Source organism: Candoia aspera, chromosome 3 (assembly GCF_035149785.1).
Source record: "Candoia aspera isolate rCanAsp1 chromosome 3, rCanAsp1.hap2, whole genome shotgun sequence".
In the NCBI taxonomy this organism is placed as follows: Eukaryota; Metazoa; Chordata; class Lepidosauria; order Squamata; family Boidae; genus Candoia; species Candoia aspera.
Window position 1 is genome coordinate 15,117,942 of NC_086155.1, and position 17,681 is coordinate 15,135,622.

Consider the following 17,681-nt stretch of genomic DNA (forward strand, 5'->3'; position numbering starts at 1 on the left):
CCTTCCCAAATACAGATTTATGATTAAATATTATTTCCTGTTTGTTACTCACTCTTAGTTGCCCACTCAGGTTTCTGGGTACAGCCAGTCCCAGGCTCTGTGGCTCCTGAATAAGGTGCTCCTAGAAGGGCCTCATCTGCACACTATTGCCACTGCTCAGTCCCTTGCTTCAACTGTGCCCAATTTAGAGTACTTTCCAGCAGAAAAGAACAAGGCATCTAGAGGGTAAAACTTCTTCATATTATTGTACATTAGCCGTGTTCATACAAGTTAACTTAATCATGGTTCACTGAACGTTTTTTCTGGTTTTCATGAAATGATGAATCACAAATTAACCACACAAGTGGGTTTGAACAGCCCACTAAGCTAAAATATGGCTGGTTTGTGACTCAAATGTCATGCAAACAGAGCCATGATCTCAAGAGGGTTAGATTAAGGACAGACAACTAGGTGCTTCAACTCCTCTTAGAACTTGTCAGCATGGCCATTAACATAAAAGTGTGGGAATTGTAACCCCAAGTATCTGTATGCCTGGCAGTCCCTTCCTCTTTTTTGAATTGTTTACACAACATTCAATGGGTTCACTTCCTTTTAGAAATAAGTCTATTTTAGTGCTTCTTAGGAGTAAAACTACTTTGCCAAGACAACTTTTAAGAGCAAGACTTTGGGGAGTTAAGTATTAGTGCATTATTTCACTGCCCATTTTCAAATTTGCTGTTATACAGTAAGCCAACTATATTATAACTTAGCACCTTGTGTAAACTTAGCCATTGTGGTTTGTCAAATAAGTTTTTATTGTTCAAATCTAACTAACTGCAGCTTATTAAACTATGTCTTAGTGTGCTATTGAGCAAAATTTCATTGTGCGCGCACACACAATGTGCACAAGGAAAATGCCTTGACTGTAAATGTTCCCATGTGAAAAGTCAATGTCAGGAAAATAAGATATTTATGTTGGCTGAATATTTAAGAGTATATCTGAACAACTGATCTGTAAACGGGGATGAAGATGGACTCGTCTTAATAGGCTTTTAATTATCTACCCTGTTTTTACTAACATATTATCCATCTCAGATCTTTGGGAATAGAACGGATTAAAATCCAATTTGCAGTTGTCCATTATATGTATCTTGGTGATGAAATTTCTTTGAAATGTCACCTTTAGCTCAGAGAAGGCACAAACTAAGCACCTGATTAACCAGAACTTCCTAGAAGTATTTTGCAGTCATAATATGTATTCCTTATTTGGGATTATCATGTAGAAACAGGAATTGACTAATTCTGAGAAAATAAAGACACAGCACTGTAAGAATCAATTTTAATAAGAGAACTGTAGGCTACCAGGTGTAAATTGTCTAAATAATAATTAACAAAGCATTAAAGCATGGTACAAAATTACAAGTCAGAACTAGGCAATTACTTGTATATCAAAGGAAATCAAGAATATTAAACATTTTGTTAAAAGCACAAAAACAAAAGACCAACTTTAAGTAGTAAAAATGGGCATACTTGTACACTTAAGAAAGAAAAATTAAGCTTCAGGTTTTTTTTAATATATGACCACAACTTTAAAAATACCATTAAGGTAGGCTTGTTTTTTTCCTACAGATGATTCAGTTTCAAACTTCTTAAATTAATCGTAATAAAAACAGACTTATTTGTAAAAGAAAATGGAATAAAATTTGGGCACGTATTTCAGAATTGCAGTTTTAATCTGTAGTTGACCTTCGGTACCAAAATCGAGCTCTATAGTCATCACTGCAAGTCATAAACCCAGGATTTGTAGGAGAATGGACAATACAGCGAACTATGCTATTATGGCCCAAGGAAAGAAGATTTCTTCGCTCTGCTGTTCGTGAATCCCAGCAGCAAAGGCTAATGGTCCTTTCATCTGGAAGTAGCACATAGTCTTCTGTGTGATTAAAAACAGCCTGTGTCCTATGAACTTGGCGTCCACTCAGGCCAGCTCCTGCAGGTTTAACAGCATATGTATACAATTAATTATATGATATTAACATATTCCATCCTTTGCCAGGTGGATCTGATATTGTTAAGTATTAAAACCCAACAATAAAAATGTCAAATCTCCTATTATGGGCAACAAAATATTCATTAGTAATGTCAGTAAGAATATTAACAGAAAAGAAAATCCTCAGTGTTTACTGAAGTACAGACTAGTTCATATTCTTTGGTGTATATGCTTCTCCAAATTCACAGTACTTGGGAATAGGCCTTAATTTCTCACATGACCATCTCTGAACCCAGAAGCTAAACAGGGTCAGGCCTCCAGGAAATACTAAGGCTGTAGGCCAGACTGGAGAGTTGACACAGTCATCCGAGAAAGCAATGGTAAACCACTTATCTATTGCTGCCAAGAAAACTACCTGGATATATCCATAAAGACAACAGCAGTCAAGATTAATTTATCTTTCAAAGCTTCTCCCGAGTGCAAAAGAATGTAAGTCTCCTCTGTCTACTATGAACATTTGCCATAAACTATGGAGAACTACTATAATTTCAGGTCAGCTGCTATTTCAAGAGCAGGATGAGACTGAGCCATTGGAGGTATAGCTTAACCCCCAAAAGAAGAAAGTAGTACCAGGGTAGAAGATATCATATTCACTGTGGCTTTTCCAAAAGAGCGGAGTCCTTGGTGCTCTCTGGGCTTGGCTGTTTCCCTGCAGATGTTTCATTACCCGACTAGGTAACATCATCAGTGCGGGTGAGTGTGGGGTTTGCTCCCTGTTTATATACCGTAGCCTGCCCTGCCAGTGTTGGCGGTGTGCTTTTCTCCTTGGTAGTTCCTTGATTTTTTTTTAATCCATTCAATTGCGTCTGATTCTCAGACACCACCTGGACAAGTCCCTGCAGTTTTCTTGGCAAGGTTTTTCAGAAGTGGTTTGCCCTTGCCTGCTTCTTAGGGCTGAGAGAAAGTGACTGGCCCAAGGTGACCCAGCTGGCTTTGTGCCTAAGGGAGGGGACTAGAACTCATGGTCTCCCGGTTTCTAACCTGATGCCTTAGTCACCACACCAAACTGGCTCTCAGTTCCTTGGTTGGGTATTGTCTTCTGCTTGATTATTTGTCTGGTGTTAATCCCTGCTTATCTAGGTGTTGGCTGCTGAAGAGGATGTGTTCTGGTCTTTTTGTTCTCATTAGGGAAATTAGTGTTATTAAGAGAAGACAATATGCCAGTCTTTCATCTAGAACTGTTCTCTTTTTTAAAAAAGAAAAAAAGAAAAAAGTCTGGATTACTCTCTGTACAAGAAACTGTGAAATCCATGAATATATATAATATGAGATGGGAAAGAGAGAGCAGTATACATTGTCCAAATGTACTGTGTTGTAAGACATATACAAAAATACTAGCACCATATCTGTAGACTATGCTGCTTTAATTTTTCCACAGGATTCTTAATACAATAATTTAATAAATAAATGTTCAATAAATCCACTATTTAATATCAGTGAAACAGTCAACTAACATGAAATCTTATCAACACTTATATGTAAGTCATATTTAATTCAATAAGAGTTATTTAACTGAACTAGGGCTAAGACCAGGATTAGCCTGTAAATGAACTGCAGTCAGGAAAAATGGAGAGACAGCACACAAGGTAGATATAGTTATCAGTTTACTCGGTGAAATGTGTGTTCAATTTCATTATAATGGAGTATGGCATCAGTCCTCAAATTTCTCTTGACAACCTTCAATATTCCAGAGAACTAAAAGAGCCAAAATATGCCTCCCAGAATTTAAAGAACACTATGTTGCATGTAAGAGTCATTTATCACGTATATGGCCTTATAAATCTAAATAACAACAACTATATTAGGAACCTATATATTTTTAGATTATAATGTATTAGATATATTATGTTCTAATTACTAATGCCTAAGAATAATTTCCTGGGGCGGGGGGGAGCAGTTTCCTCTCAATTCATGCCAATCTGTACTAGTATTAAGAGGGTGGCCCTAGGCCCAGTTTAGTCCCAGTGAGAGTGGATTTAGAATGGGGGTGGTATGGTGTTTGCTATGTATGGTGGGTGAGGCAGCTGGCTTGTCTGGATCTGTTCCAATTACAGCTTGCATAGTAAAGAAGGTTCTCTAATTTTGTTTGTTAAGGAAGCTTAGTAACACCCAACAATTTCAGCATGCCAGTCTTGGCTGCACCCTGCTGGCTTGATGTACTATAAACTAAAATTTGAAAACGGTAAGATAACCTCAGAAGATGGATCGGTTTAAATGATTTCTGATTATTCTTTTAGGAGCTTTACAAATATTTCACATTCAAGTTGAAGGGAAAAAAAGCACTGAGCAGAGAAATGCCAAGCTTACAATTTGTGCTGCATTTCAGGGTAAACCCTATGAAGAAGCAACATTATTTTAATACCAAGTATTACTTGAAAGGCATGAGTTAATGCATGAACCTACCCAGGAATCTGTCTTAAAAATCATTTGCTATCTAAGGAAGAGCAATTCAAAAGTACATAGTATGCTCCTGACAGGTTTGTAGATTATACTCTGAATTTCTCCTAGATCTCAGGAGATGTTATAATTTTACTTAATAAATTATTGTACTTATACAGTATATATTAAAACAGTATTAAGTCATGAAATTACAGAACAGAAAATGTCTGAAGTTATTTTTAAAATACTTTTTACAGCCTTTATATCATTCAGTCCACCACTGAATTTTTTCTGCTGAGCTAAAACAAAATGTTCCACGTTCACAAAGAAACCTGATTTTACACTTATTGGCTAAGTGAAAAATTGTGTTTACCTAACAACAGTTTTGTACTGTGCACTGCTAAAATTCACGGGAAAAATAAATATTAAAGATACTTAGCTTGACACAACTACCTACGGAATCACTGCAAAAGCCAAACAAAGAAAAATAGATTATATTGTTCAGATTAGTTTTCACCCACCTGTATATTTGACTAATGTCCTTCCTGTTGATATCTCCCATAGTTTAGCCACAGAATCCTTTCCACTTGAAAGAATGTACTTGGAGTTCTTAGAGAAAATGGCAGAACAGACTTCAGCACCATCATGTGCCTTCTCAAAAGTAGTGATACAGCGATTTGAAACGCCATCCCATAATTTGATGCATCCATCTTTGCTGCCTGTTACATACATGTTAGCACTTGCATTGTAATTAACTGAGCATATAGCATCTGTATGTTGATCTTGAGGATTGCAAGATACAAAGCACTGGAAAGTATTAACGTCATATAGCCGCAGGGTAGGATGCTGTGTCCCAACAAGTATGAAATCTCCAGAAGGGTGGAAAGATATAGAGCGCAGCATTTCTGCTTCCTGTTTAATTGGAAATCAAACAATTAACATTAGAGGGCACTATCCTATAACTGTAACACATCTAAATAACAACCGCTATGCTAGTAGAGGTATCAAATATAGAATGAATTCATCTCCACAGAAGGACACTGCTATCTGAGTAAGTCAGACAGGATACAAGAGAGAGTGTAGAAGAACACACACGTCTGATAGAGATTTGGAAAAAAAAAGGGGGGGAAGAGAATCCTATTTTCTCCCTAAAAATGCATGACTGGTAAACTATTATTTTAAAAAAATTATAAAGTTTTAAAGAAAAGGACACTGATTATAGAAAAAAGACATTTTCCCACCAAGCAGCTTGGGATGGTACTGATGAGATTTAAGTAGAAAAAAGTTAGACAGAAAAAGGTTAACAGACCCTTTGCCTCATTGTTCTGCACTCACTAATTTCTAATGTTGTTTTACAATTAAAAAACAAAAACTAAAATAAACAATACAGGAAGAGAAGCAGAACCTGTTATCATGCTTAATTTGCCCCATAGTTTTAGAACTAAAAAGTGGTTTGAATAGCTACATCATCAAGTATGATTTATGTCTTTATATCTAAAAGTTACTGATTAGGTAAATATTCAGTAACATCAGCAAGGCTTTCAAATCTTTTCTGAATTTCTTATGGAGATATTTATTTCTTAGAAATGTATGATTAGAGAAACTAACCTGAATATATTTGAAAGCTCTCTTGGCAGATGGTTTTGAGTAGTCAAATAATTTAAGTGTGTAGTCTCTTGATCCAGATGCAAGGATTTGTTCAGTTGGATGAAAAGCTAAACATGTCACCTCATCCACATGATCGTAAAGAGTCCTAATAACGGGATGGTTCTCCATGTTCTGCTGAGCTGTTTCATTCATCATAACCTGAAAAAATTAGAAATATAGTATTTAAACATAGTCTTTTAAATATATTAAATAAAATACAAGTAAATACACCATAATTTCCTTTGTAGAGAGTTACACCACAAACAACACAATGGATCAGCACCTTTTCACAACTGTTAATGCTCTCTCATACAGAGCCTAACAATTATTTAAAGTAGGCTAATACAGATCCATTTTATGGGAAAAGAAACTGAAATAGATTAGGATACATTCAAACCCTTACATGGCAGATTGCGGCCATGTGAGCACTTTTTCAAAATCTTGACAGCCCACCTACAAATGTACAAATGGCTTATACAGTAAATAATATAAAATACGATCATTTCACATATTCAGAAACATACTTCATCTAGAATGCATTTCAATAACACAAACGGATTTTTTTCCTAAATAAATTATTTTTTTTGGAAATTCCCTGTGCATCCCACAACACAACTGCCAATCTCAGAGTCACCGTTCAAGACCAATTCTACAGTAAGAAAGGAAACACTGCAACACAGTGCCTCCTACTTTAATACCATTAAGCTAGCCCAGAAAGTTATCTTGGACAACGAAATCAAAAGACACTCTGTGATAAGGAAAAACAATACGGTCACGCCCCAGTCATAACAATCTTGATAAAGATCATCTATCAAGATGATCAAAGTCATTTTTCCCCTCAAACTAGACCTGAGCTTAGAATGGGTTCAGATACTTCATGTGCTCAAAGGGTATCTGCAGCTGTGCCACAGTGTCTATATAACATTTAATGGAAAAGATTATCCTGAATTAATATGGTATTCCCACCCCCAAAGGGAAGAATAGATGGGAAAAATTATGAACACTTAAAATACTTGTAAGCTTCCCCACCTTGCCAACTCCAACTGGAACATACCCCACCCCTATCGGCATATATCTATTTTCTCTCTTACATAGAAAATGCTCTGATTCACATGTATACACATAAATGCATACATAAAGCAAGGCAGAGAAACGAAACAAAACACAGGATGGAGACTGAGCGAGGGTAAGGATAGCTGTACTGGGAATACTGTACTGGTATAGAAAGGGAAAGTGGGCAGAACAAAATTGGATGGAGATAATGTGAAAGGAACAGGGGAATGGATAGGGAAAAATAAGAGCGGGAAGCTCAGTTTAGACATTACAAAAAATTACAAAAATTCAGGAAGAGAGCAGCAGAGGTGAACTCTATCCTTCCCAAGTCCCCAGCAAAAGTTAATCTCCAAAGGCCATCCACAACTATGTCTGCAGTTATTTGTACCTTCTGCAACAGTTTCTTCTACAAATTTATGTATTTTCCTAGAAATCTGGGGAAAATATGTATTTTTAATTGACTAAATGGCTAGAACCTGAAGGTTGTCGAGACAGTCCTTCCATGTAGCATTCAGTATCGCTTTATGAGAGCAGCAGATGATCAAAAATAGCTGAAGCAACAATATATTCACCCATGGATTCATACTATTTCAATATTTACCTCAATAGGCATAGCACTTTTTGCCAACATTCTCTCGGTATCAAGTATTTTTATTGACGCATCTGCTGATCCTGTAGCAATTAACTGCCCATCTCTGCTATATGTAGCTACACGACATGGTCCTTTGTGAGATGTGACATAACATGTCTCATATTCAGATGCTTCTGGGGACATAGTCTGTACATCTGCATCGAACTCCAAGTCAATTCCTGTTCCAGGAGCTACTGTATCAGAGCGTCCAATTGCATACTGAACTGCACTATCATCATTTTCCATTCCTGGAAGAGAGAATACACCAAACCTTATTGTTCAAATACAAACTGAGTATGATTCAGTAATGTACCGTGTTGCTGCACAAGAGGCAAATGCAATTTTTGGGTGCATCAAAAATAAGTATAGATTCCAAATCACAGGAAGCAACAATTCAATTCTATTCTGCATAACTTAGAAAAAAGTAATAAGGATGATCAGGAACTACCACTAAGTCCTGTAAGGATGTATTGAGTCTTCAAAAAAACAAAAGCAGGGTGGATGTGGCATTGCTAAAAGGATGTCACATAAAAAAGGAATACATTTGTTCTTTCTTATTCCAATCATGAAATAAGCTAAGTTACAAACACACACACACACACACACAGATTTTGACTGCACACTATATTAGGGAAAACTTCCAAACAGAGCAGTTTGCCAATAGGATCACTGAATAGAACCACCTTCTAAGGCGGTGCTGCATTTCTTTGCACTGGATGTTCAAGAAGGGCTGGGCAGCCACCAGTCAGGCGATGGACTTGATGCCTTAAATGACCATCTCCAACTCTATTTTATTTCTGGTAACAGTGCCACATAATAAGTACAATCACATGCACAGCTATTCAGAAGTCTGTCCCACTGAGTTCAGTGGTACTTATATGCAGAAAAGGGTATACTATACTGACTAATATCTGTGTTTAGTTACCGTTCAACTGATTTCTGTTAAAATGACGAATAGTTTTAATTGTGTTTTATCTTATTTTGAACTACTAAGAGATTTTAGTAGTTGGCAGTTTATAAAGTCTAAGTAAAAAGTTATAAAATGGAAAGTTAATGCATACAATTTTAATATCTATAGATATGCTAAATAGAGAATACTTATCAAATAAAACTGGTATGTCTTCTAGCATTGATTTGATTCAAATATAACGCCGTCTTGCTTTAGAATGTATCAGCAAAACTTGCCTTGTATGCTCTTTCCTTTCCTTCCCACAGACCAATTACTTGCTTCCCTCTCTTGTGTAAATCATAGTATATCATTTATTTCCATGCAAATCAAAATTTGAAATCAGTAAAAGAGAAAGCCTGACAATATGCAAAACAGTAGGAAAAAGGAAGGTAAGGAGAGTCCCTTATAGTAACACCAATGTATAGTTTGACATTACAGCAGATTGGGCCACCATTTATAGTCAGAAGGCTAGAAACATCCTCAGAAAAAGCTCTAAAAGTCCATTAGAATTACAGCATTACTCAACTGTTTTTACAATACACACACACACACACAGTATATATAGAGAGAACTTACTTGTGTACTAGTAAGGCTCCTACTATTAATAAGCACTAACAGTGCAGTCTAGTAAAACCGGAACAAGTTTTACAATATAAATGAAGGCACTGAATGCTTCAATGGAAATCACCATAGTATGTATATTTATCATTAGAGTATCAAGAGGATCATTAATGTCTTATGAGTGCCTTTATGGAATATGATAGTTTGGTTTGATACAGGGGACCCAGTTCAGTGTAATGGTTAAGATGCTGGACTAGAAACGGGGAGACTATGAGTTCTAGTGCACTTTTAGGTGTGAAACCCAGCTGGGTGACTTTGGAACAGTCACTCTCTCTCAGCCCAACCCACCTCTGAGTCTGCTGTTGTAAGCAAAATCGGAGATGAGAGCATTGCACACACTCCCTGGAGTTGTACAAGATAAAGGTGGGATATAATTCTAATAAATAAAATGATAGCAGACATACTTGAACATTTTATTTATTTATTTATTTATTTGATCTGGGACAATTGGCTAATATATTGCTCAACATTATTTTAGAAGACCGAACCAAAGACGTGGTTCTATGCCTGAGCCTTGGGCCCTGGGTGTGTAATGGAGCCCATCTCCTGGCTAAGTTAATGGTAATCGTTCTATAATTTCTGGCTGCTGGGTTTTTTTAAATTGTTTGTGTTTTATCTATTTTATTGTAAGCTGCTCAGAATCACATGAGATGAGTGGCCCAATCAATCAATCAAATAAGCAAGCCAGCTGTGCAGAGATCTGGAATCACAGGACAAGATATGATTCAGAGTATATACATATAGCAGCTGCATCTTTTCCTGGACTTGTAATAGCTGTCATCTGCAGCCAAATTACATTTTGCCCTTTGACTCTGGATCTCTGCACAGCCATAATATTTAATTAATGATATGTGGGAGAGATCATGTTAAAACAATGGCTTTCAATGTGGAGATAACCATAATCAAATATCACATAAAACGATATTACCTTGTTGTTGTTCATTTAGTCGCTTCCGACTTTTCGTGACTTCATGGACCAGCCCACGCCAGAGCTTCCTGTCAGTCGTCAACACCCCCAGCTCCCCCAGGGACGAGTCCGTCACCTCTAGAATATCATCCATCCACCTTGCCCTTGGTCGGCCCCTCTTCCTTTTGCCCTCCACTCTCCCTAGCATCAGCATCTTCTCCAGGGTGTCCTGTCTTCTCATTATGTGGCCAAAGTACTTCAGTTTTGCCTTCAATATCATTCCCTCAAGTGAGCAGTCTGGCTTTATTTCCTGGAGGATGGACTGGTTTGATCTTTTTGCAGTCCAAGGCACTCTCAGAATTTTCCTCCAACACCACAGTTCCAAAGCATCTACCTTCCTTCGCTCAGCCTTCCTTATGGTCCAGCTCTCGCAGCCATATGTTACTACAGGGAACACCATTGCTTTAACTATGCGGATCTTTGTTGTCAGTGTGATGTCTCTGCTCTTAACTATTTTATCGAGATTTGTCATTGCTCTTCTCCCAAGGATTAAGCGTCCTCTGATTTCCTGACTGCAGTCAGCATCTGCAGTCATCTTTGCACCTAGAAATACAAAGTCTTTCACTGCTTCTACATTTTCTCCCTCTATTTGCCAGTTATCAATCAAGCTGGTTGCCATAATCTTGGTTTTTTTGAGGTTTAGCTGCAAGCCAGCTTTTGCACTTTCTACTTTCACCTTCATCATAAGGCTCCTCAGTTCCCTTTCGCTTTCAGCCATCAAAGTGGTATCATCTGCATATCTGAGATTGTTCATGTTCCTTCCAGTGATTTTAACTCCAGCCTTGGATTCCTCAAGCCCAGCATGTCGCATGATGTGTTCTGCATACAAGTTGAATAGGTAGGGTGAGAGTATACAGCCCTGCCGTACTCCTTTCCCAATCTTAAACCAGTCCGTTGTTCTGTGGTCTGTTCTTACTGTTGCTACTTGGTCGTTATACAGATTCTTCAAGAGGCATACAAGATGACTTGGTATCCCCATACCCCTAAGAACTTGCCACAATTTGTTATGGTCCACACAGTCAAAGGCTTTAGAATAGTCAATAAAACAGAAATAGATGTTTTTCTGAAACTCCCTGGCTTTTTCCATTATCCAGCGGATATTGGCAATTTGGTCCCTAGTTCCTCTGCCTTTTCTAAACCCAGCTTGTACATCTGGCAATTCTCACTCCATGAATTGCTGAAGTCTACCTTGCAGGATCTTGAGCATTACCTTACTGGCATGTGAAATGAGTGCCACTGTTCGATAGTTTGAACATTCTTTAGTGTTCCCCTTTTTTGGTATGGGGATATAAGTTGATTTTTTCCAATCTGATGGCCATTCTTGTGTTTTCCAAATTTGCTGGCATATAGCATGCATTACTTTGACAGCATCCTCTTGCAAGATTTTGAACACTTCAGCTGGGATGCCATTGTCTCCTACTGCCTTGTTATTAGCAATGCTTCTTAAGGCCCATTCAACCTCACTCTTCAGGATGTCTGGCTCTAGCTCACTGACCACACCGTCAAAGCTATCCCCGATATTGTTATCCTTCCTATACAGGTCTTCCGTATATTCTTGCCACCTTTTCTTGATCTCTTCTTCTTCTGTTAGGTCCTTGCCATCTTTGTTTTTGATCATACCAATTTTGGCCTGGAATTTACCTCCGATGTTTCTAATTTTCTGGAAGAGGTCTCTTGTCCTTTCTATTCTATTGTCTTCTTCCACTTCCGCGCATTGCTTGTTTAAAAATAATTCCTTATCTCTTCTGGCTAACCTCTGGAATTTTGCATTTAATTGGGCATATCTCCCCCTATCACTGTTGCCTTTTGCTTTCCTTCTTTCTTGGGCTACTTCTAGTGTCTCAGCAGACAGCCATTTTGCCTTCTTGGTTTTCTCTTTCTTTGGGATGTATTTTGTTGCCCCCTCTTGAACAATGTTGCGGACTTCTGTCCATAGTTCTTCTGGGACCCTATCTACTAAGTCCAGTCCCTTAAATCTATTCCTCACCTCCACTGCATATTCCTTAGGAATATTAGTGAGCTCATATCTAGCTGATCTGTGGGTCTTCCCTAATCTCTTTAGTCTGATCCTAAATTGTGCAAGAAGAAGTTCGTGATCGGAACTACAGTCAGCTCCAGGTCTTGTTTTTACCGACTGTATAGATGTCCGCCACCTTTGGCTGCAAAGGATGTAGTCAATCTGGTTTCGGTGTTGTCCATCTGGGGAAGTCCATGTATAAAGCCGTCTCTTAGGTTGCTGGAAGAGAGTGTTTGTTAGATATTACCTTAACATCTCATTTTTGTTTATTGATGTTTCAACTTACCTAGTTTAATAAGATGCAACAGTTGCTCAGAGGGTGCACAGACAGACTGTGGCTTTACTTCATTTATCAGACCATTAGCGATGTTGATATAACCATCATATAACAGCTGACTAATAATAAGTTTGTAAAGTTGTTGCCGGTCTTTAAGGCTTACTTTTGGTCTATACATTGTAAGCAAGGGCTGCCTTCCAGGTGTCTAAAACAAAAATAAAATTGTTTACATGTATGACAAAATTACATTTTAAAAAATTGTTGAAAACATTTATCTACTTTTCTGTTTTTCAGGAAAGAAAATCCCCACACAGAATGATAAATTACTAGTAAAAATGAACGTGGTGACAAAAAAAATCATTAAGTCTAAAAAAATATTTAAGTGATAGAATGTTAGAAAGGAGTAAGAATGACTGATGTTTTTTAACCAGAGAGAAGTCTAGACTGCAACCACAGAGAACCTTTTTCTTTCTATTTTCACACATCAGATACTGAAGACAAGACAGGCTTCCCTAGATGATCCAACTAGAGTAGTTGGATATACATAAGAAGATTGGCCTTCCGACAATCTTGTATGCAAGCTGTTTGCACTGAAGTCTAACATTAAACTGTTATTTAGCCTTTTAAATTGAGTACAGTGGCAGGAAAAAGATGCCTGGATATAAGGAAGTAACATTAATAAGAATTGGGATAGTAAAAATTATCCAGCTGGATCTGGTTTAGAATATTTAAAAATCTCTTTGAAAATTAAATAGACTAAAGAACAAAAATACAGAAGGAACTATTTATAAAACATACAATTAATGTAACAGCAAGAAGGAAATACTGAGTATTGCCTAAAACAAGGCAATACATTTATAGAATTCTTTGTTACAAGATGTAATGATAATCATTTTTTAAAACAGAGATTCTAACAACTGAACAAAAGAACCACAGCAGCTATATGTAAGGTTCAGTGATAGACTGTCTCAGTTTACAACTTGTTAGGCTAAACCAGCCTTTCTCAACCTTTTGACTCTGGAGGAACCCTTGAAATATTTTTCATGCCTCGGGGGACTCCTGCACATTCAGGCTCAAATACAGGCCAGAAGTTACAAAATTATTATATTCTTTCCATGTGTAGGCCTGTATATATGCATTAACAGTGTTCTTAAACTAAAAATAAGAGTATGAAACTTACTGCTTTAATGTGAAGTTGCGCAAATTTGAAATTTTTTTTTAAATAAATTGTAATCTCCCAGGGAACCCCTAGTGACCTCTTGCAAAACCCTAGGGTCCCACGGAACCCTGGTTGAGAAACCCTGGGCTAAACTGTAGTTATTGAATTTGTGGTTTGGTTACTGTGTTACCATAATATGGTAAGCTTAGTTAGTTTTCTGGAGGGTTACTATGTTATGCTAATCCAGACAGTGGTGTTAATTTCTGACTGTGTGTTGTGTGATGTGCCCTGCAAACCCAGCCACTGTCATTACTTTATAATTCAGTGTGAAGTTTTGTGAACCTGGGCAATTCAATTATTTCAGAAAATTAAGATTAGAACTAGTCAAGCTTAGTGTGCTGTGCTGGTGCCTGAATACTAGTTGCAGATATCCACACAACAAAGGCAGGGCACTGCTCTCAATGAACTACTTGTAGGTCTCCTCCAAATAACTGTATGGTAATTAAATCCTAGCCTAGACAGGGTGAGAATTTGATCCAGTAAAATACAGCAAGGGTGGGTGGAGTTTACTTTATGTAGGAGTGAAGTTTTGTTAAATCAAAATCTTTTTCATGCTTATTATTTCAAGATCTCCCATTGTCGTAGCAGCCAACTACATATTCCCACTCCTTCTCGAGGCCATCGCGCTCCACCTTTTCCCAGGGCGACTGCTTTATACCCACGGGGATAGGTCAAGAGGCTCATCCGTCGTAGGAAAGGCACCACCTCCTCCCGCCTGCCATGTGGGAGAAACGAATGGCTGACGCGGGAACTACCGGATCCGACACTTACTAGCCCGTCTTTCGTCCGCGATCGATCTCCGCTCAGAACGGCTGCTGTGGGCCCGACAGCGTCAAGGGCCGACTGCGCGGGCAGGTGGAGCGGGGCGGGCGGCGGCAGAGGCGGCGGCGGCTGTGGCGGCGGCGGCGGCAGCAGCAGTCTGGCCCGAGGACCGCTCCGTCGAACAGGCTGCTGCATCGAGCCTCCGCACATCGATTGAAGCCGCGGCTGGAGGAAGGGAAAGGTAATCAATCCCGCGAGAGCCAGAGATTGCTACGCTCTACGCCTGTTCTGACGCTTGGAATAACGAGCCAGGCAGACCTTGATTGTCTTAGCTGAGACGGAGCCCGGGGCGGAAGGAGAGGCTAAAGGAGCCAGCAACGAGGACTTCGAAAATGACGCCCCCCCCCTTGCTCTGGCAGGGCGCCTGGGCCCGGAAGAACTGCTTAACTGGCAGAAACTTGGCGTTTCCCGCTTCACTCCCTCGATCCTGGAGAACCCGTCCCACTCTTTAATTTCCGCTTGACCCACAAGACTTGCCAGAAAAAATAGCAGTCCTGTTAATAAAATGTTGAGGAGCAGTACCCAAATGAAGAAAAAAAAAAGTTGGATCCATGATTTTTACCAGGATTCAGATCAGGGCACATGTCTGCACAACATCAACCATTACAATCACAGGTTCAAAGCTTTTGGCACCACCACGAGCCCAAATTGTCAAGGTTTGAGATGGATTTCATCTCAAAATCATGCTACCTGCATGGACTACCTGATCCCTAGCAAAAGGTTATGTCAAACAATTATTTCCTTTTCAATTCAAGATACTTAATTCAGGATATAAGCTTGATACCCATCACAATGGAATAATAATACGTTATGGCATGCACTGTTCTATATTTTGCTTAGTGATTTTTGTATGCCACAAACCAGAGTCATGTTGCTTGAATTGGGCAGCTATATAAATTAAATAAATATCACTGTAAAGACCTGAAGCCAATGGTCTGTATTGTATATATTAGAGGTTTTATTTCCATTCAGAATGCTGGGAATTTTCTGTCCAATACATCCAATTGGCACCAGCTTGGGGCTTACTGTACTTTATGAAATACTGTGATTCTATGTAATATCTATAATATGCAATGAAGCTTAAAGGGTGAGGAGTAGGTTGCATCCGCTTAAATAAGGGACTTATTTAAGGAAGTCCCAGTCTCCTCCTAGGAATTCTTACTCAGATGTAAAATCCAATCAGTTCAGTTCAAATTTGGGAGAAAAATGAAAAGTTAGCTATAGCTGTGAATCCCAATTCTCTATATATTTAGTTGAAATATTGGTAAATTCAAGCAGGTCACTCCAGAGGTTTGCAACCTTAGAAAATTTCAGGGATGGGCATGTGTTAGGCGATTATTCATGGTGGCTATAGAATGTGGCCTCTATTAAACAGCACACTCTTCAGTATCATTTACTGAGAAAAAGGAGAGGATCCTATTATAAATATGACCTGCTTAAAGGTTTTCAGGGGGTTCTGCAAAAAAAAACATTACTGGATTACATGAGCCTTTGGTTTGATATTTATGGTGTTTACACTTCAGCATGCCCAATTACCCAAATCCAAAAGAACAGCGCTACTCACGTCAGCTTCAAGAAATGGTAATCGCATTGGCCGCAGTTCACCGGTGGGTGAGCCCACGCCACTCATGCCCCATGGAAGCTGCCGCCTGTCACATGGCGGAGTGATACGACGACTTGACATTCTTTCTGAGAGAATAATATATCACACAATATTCACACTTCTGAAATCTGCTCCTCACTATCCTCATAAAAAGCAATCAGTCTACATTTCCAGTATGTTGCTTTTACAAAGCACAAAGACAGGAGAATCTTTTTTTTTAAGTCCATGAGTATCTCTTTCAGCAGTTGTTTGTTCTGGAGAACAGTGAAGAACTGCTAACTTGATATGATAAAGCAATGGCAATATCTACCATACAGGCAGCAGTTATTTTGGAAAATCCAATGTGGTTCAATTTCCCCCCCCCACACTTTTTGCTGTTGGAAGGAAAGTCCCTTGGCAGCAAAGGGTCTCTTGCTTGGCTCAGAAATGATACAATCCCATTGTATATTACAGTTCAAATAAACAGGGAAAATTCTTCTTCATGCATACCCTTATTCTGTAACCTGTAGGGCTGGCCTTAAAAATTAGTGGCAAAGCACAAACTTACAGTCTCTAAGCCAACTGCCTCTTTGTATTGCCCTGCTGAGTCATATAGAGGAAAAACACATTGGGACTGTGAAATGCAGGAAAACCAAGAGCATCCTTTTAAAAATTGCAGTGTGTTATATATACAGTGCCATACTGCGCCCCTCTGCCTTTACTCCTGCTGCACCTTGTGGAGATCACACATTGTCCATAGGAGCACAACGGCCCCAGACAATTGCAAACCTGGTGGGAAATTCCAAAATGGACCTTCAGCAATAGCCATGCCTGGCCTAATTAACCCATGGCTTGGTTTGGCCCTCCTTATGCCCAAAGGCAGTCCACTTTTACTGAGCAGTAAGGAATAAGGCGAAGCTGCTTATTTCCTGCCCATAATTGAAGGTCTGCACCCGACTAATGATATCGATCCATCACACACATCCAACCTGTCCTAATCAAGGGTCCATGCCTGGGTCAATGGCTGATGTGTCACCCGCAGCAGCCCTCAAGGGTGTCCACTCATGTAAAGGAGCTGCCTCACTCAAACTTTATGCCAGGGACTTTCGTCTAACAGTGCGTCCGGGAGCGGGAAGGCAACCACCCTACAGGCTCCCTCAGTCCCGGCCTGACTGCTGCCACAGCCGCGCCACCGTTGGAAGCCGGCTGCCGTTGCTTCAGGAGCTACGCAATTTGCGCAAAGGAAAAGTGAGGCCGAACGCTCCCGGCGGCGAGATGACAGACTCGTACGCCTGCTTGAGTAATTAGCGCAACGTACGCTTCTAACGTAAAAATGCCCGATACGTTAAGCGCATTTTACGCTCCTTCCGCAGCGGAACATTTCCTAAGCCGCTAGCCTCTTTACATTACAGGCAGGTGGGCGACGGAGCGGGGGAGAAGCGACCCCCTCGCCCCGCCTTGCTAAGTAGCTGAAGGAGTGGCGAGCCT

General features: G+C 39.4%; 1 protein-coding gene across 1 annotated transcript; it reads right to left on the minus strand.

The window, feature by feature from the left end:
• Positions 1-1,304: 1,304 nt before the first annotated feature.
• CSTF1 (cleavage stimulation factor subunit 1) lies at positions 1,305-17,372 on the minus strand. Its single transcript, XM_063297028.1, has 8 exons — positions 17,183-17,372; positions 16,176-16,300; positions 14,561-14,776; positions 12,580-12,775; positions 7,710-7,987; positions 6,017-6,214; positions 4,930-5,320; positions 1,305-1,969 (listed from the first exon to the last, which is right to left on the minus strand). Exons 2-8 carry the CDS (start codon positions 16,293-16,295, stop codon positions 1,710-1,712), a joined length of 1,659 nt encoding a protein of 552 aa, XP_063153098.1. The 5' UTR covers positions 16,296-16,300; positions 17,183-17,372; the 3' UTR covers positions 1,305-1,709.
• Positions 17,373-17,681: the final 309 nt, after the last annotated feature.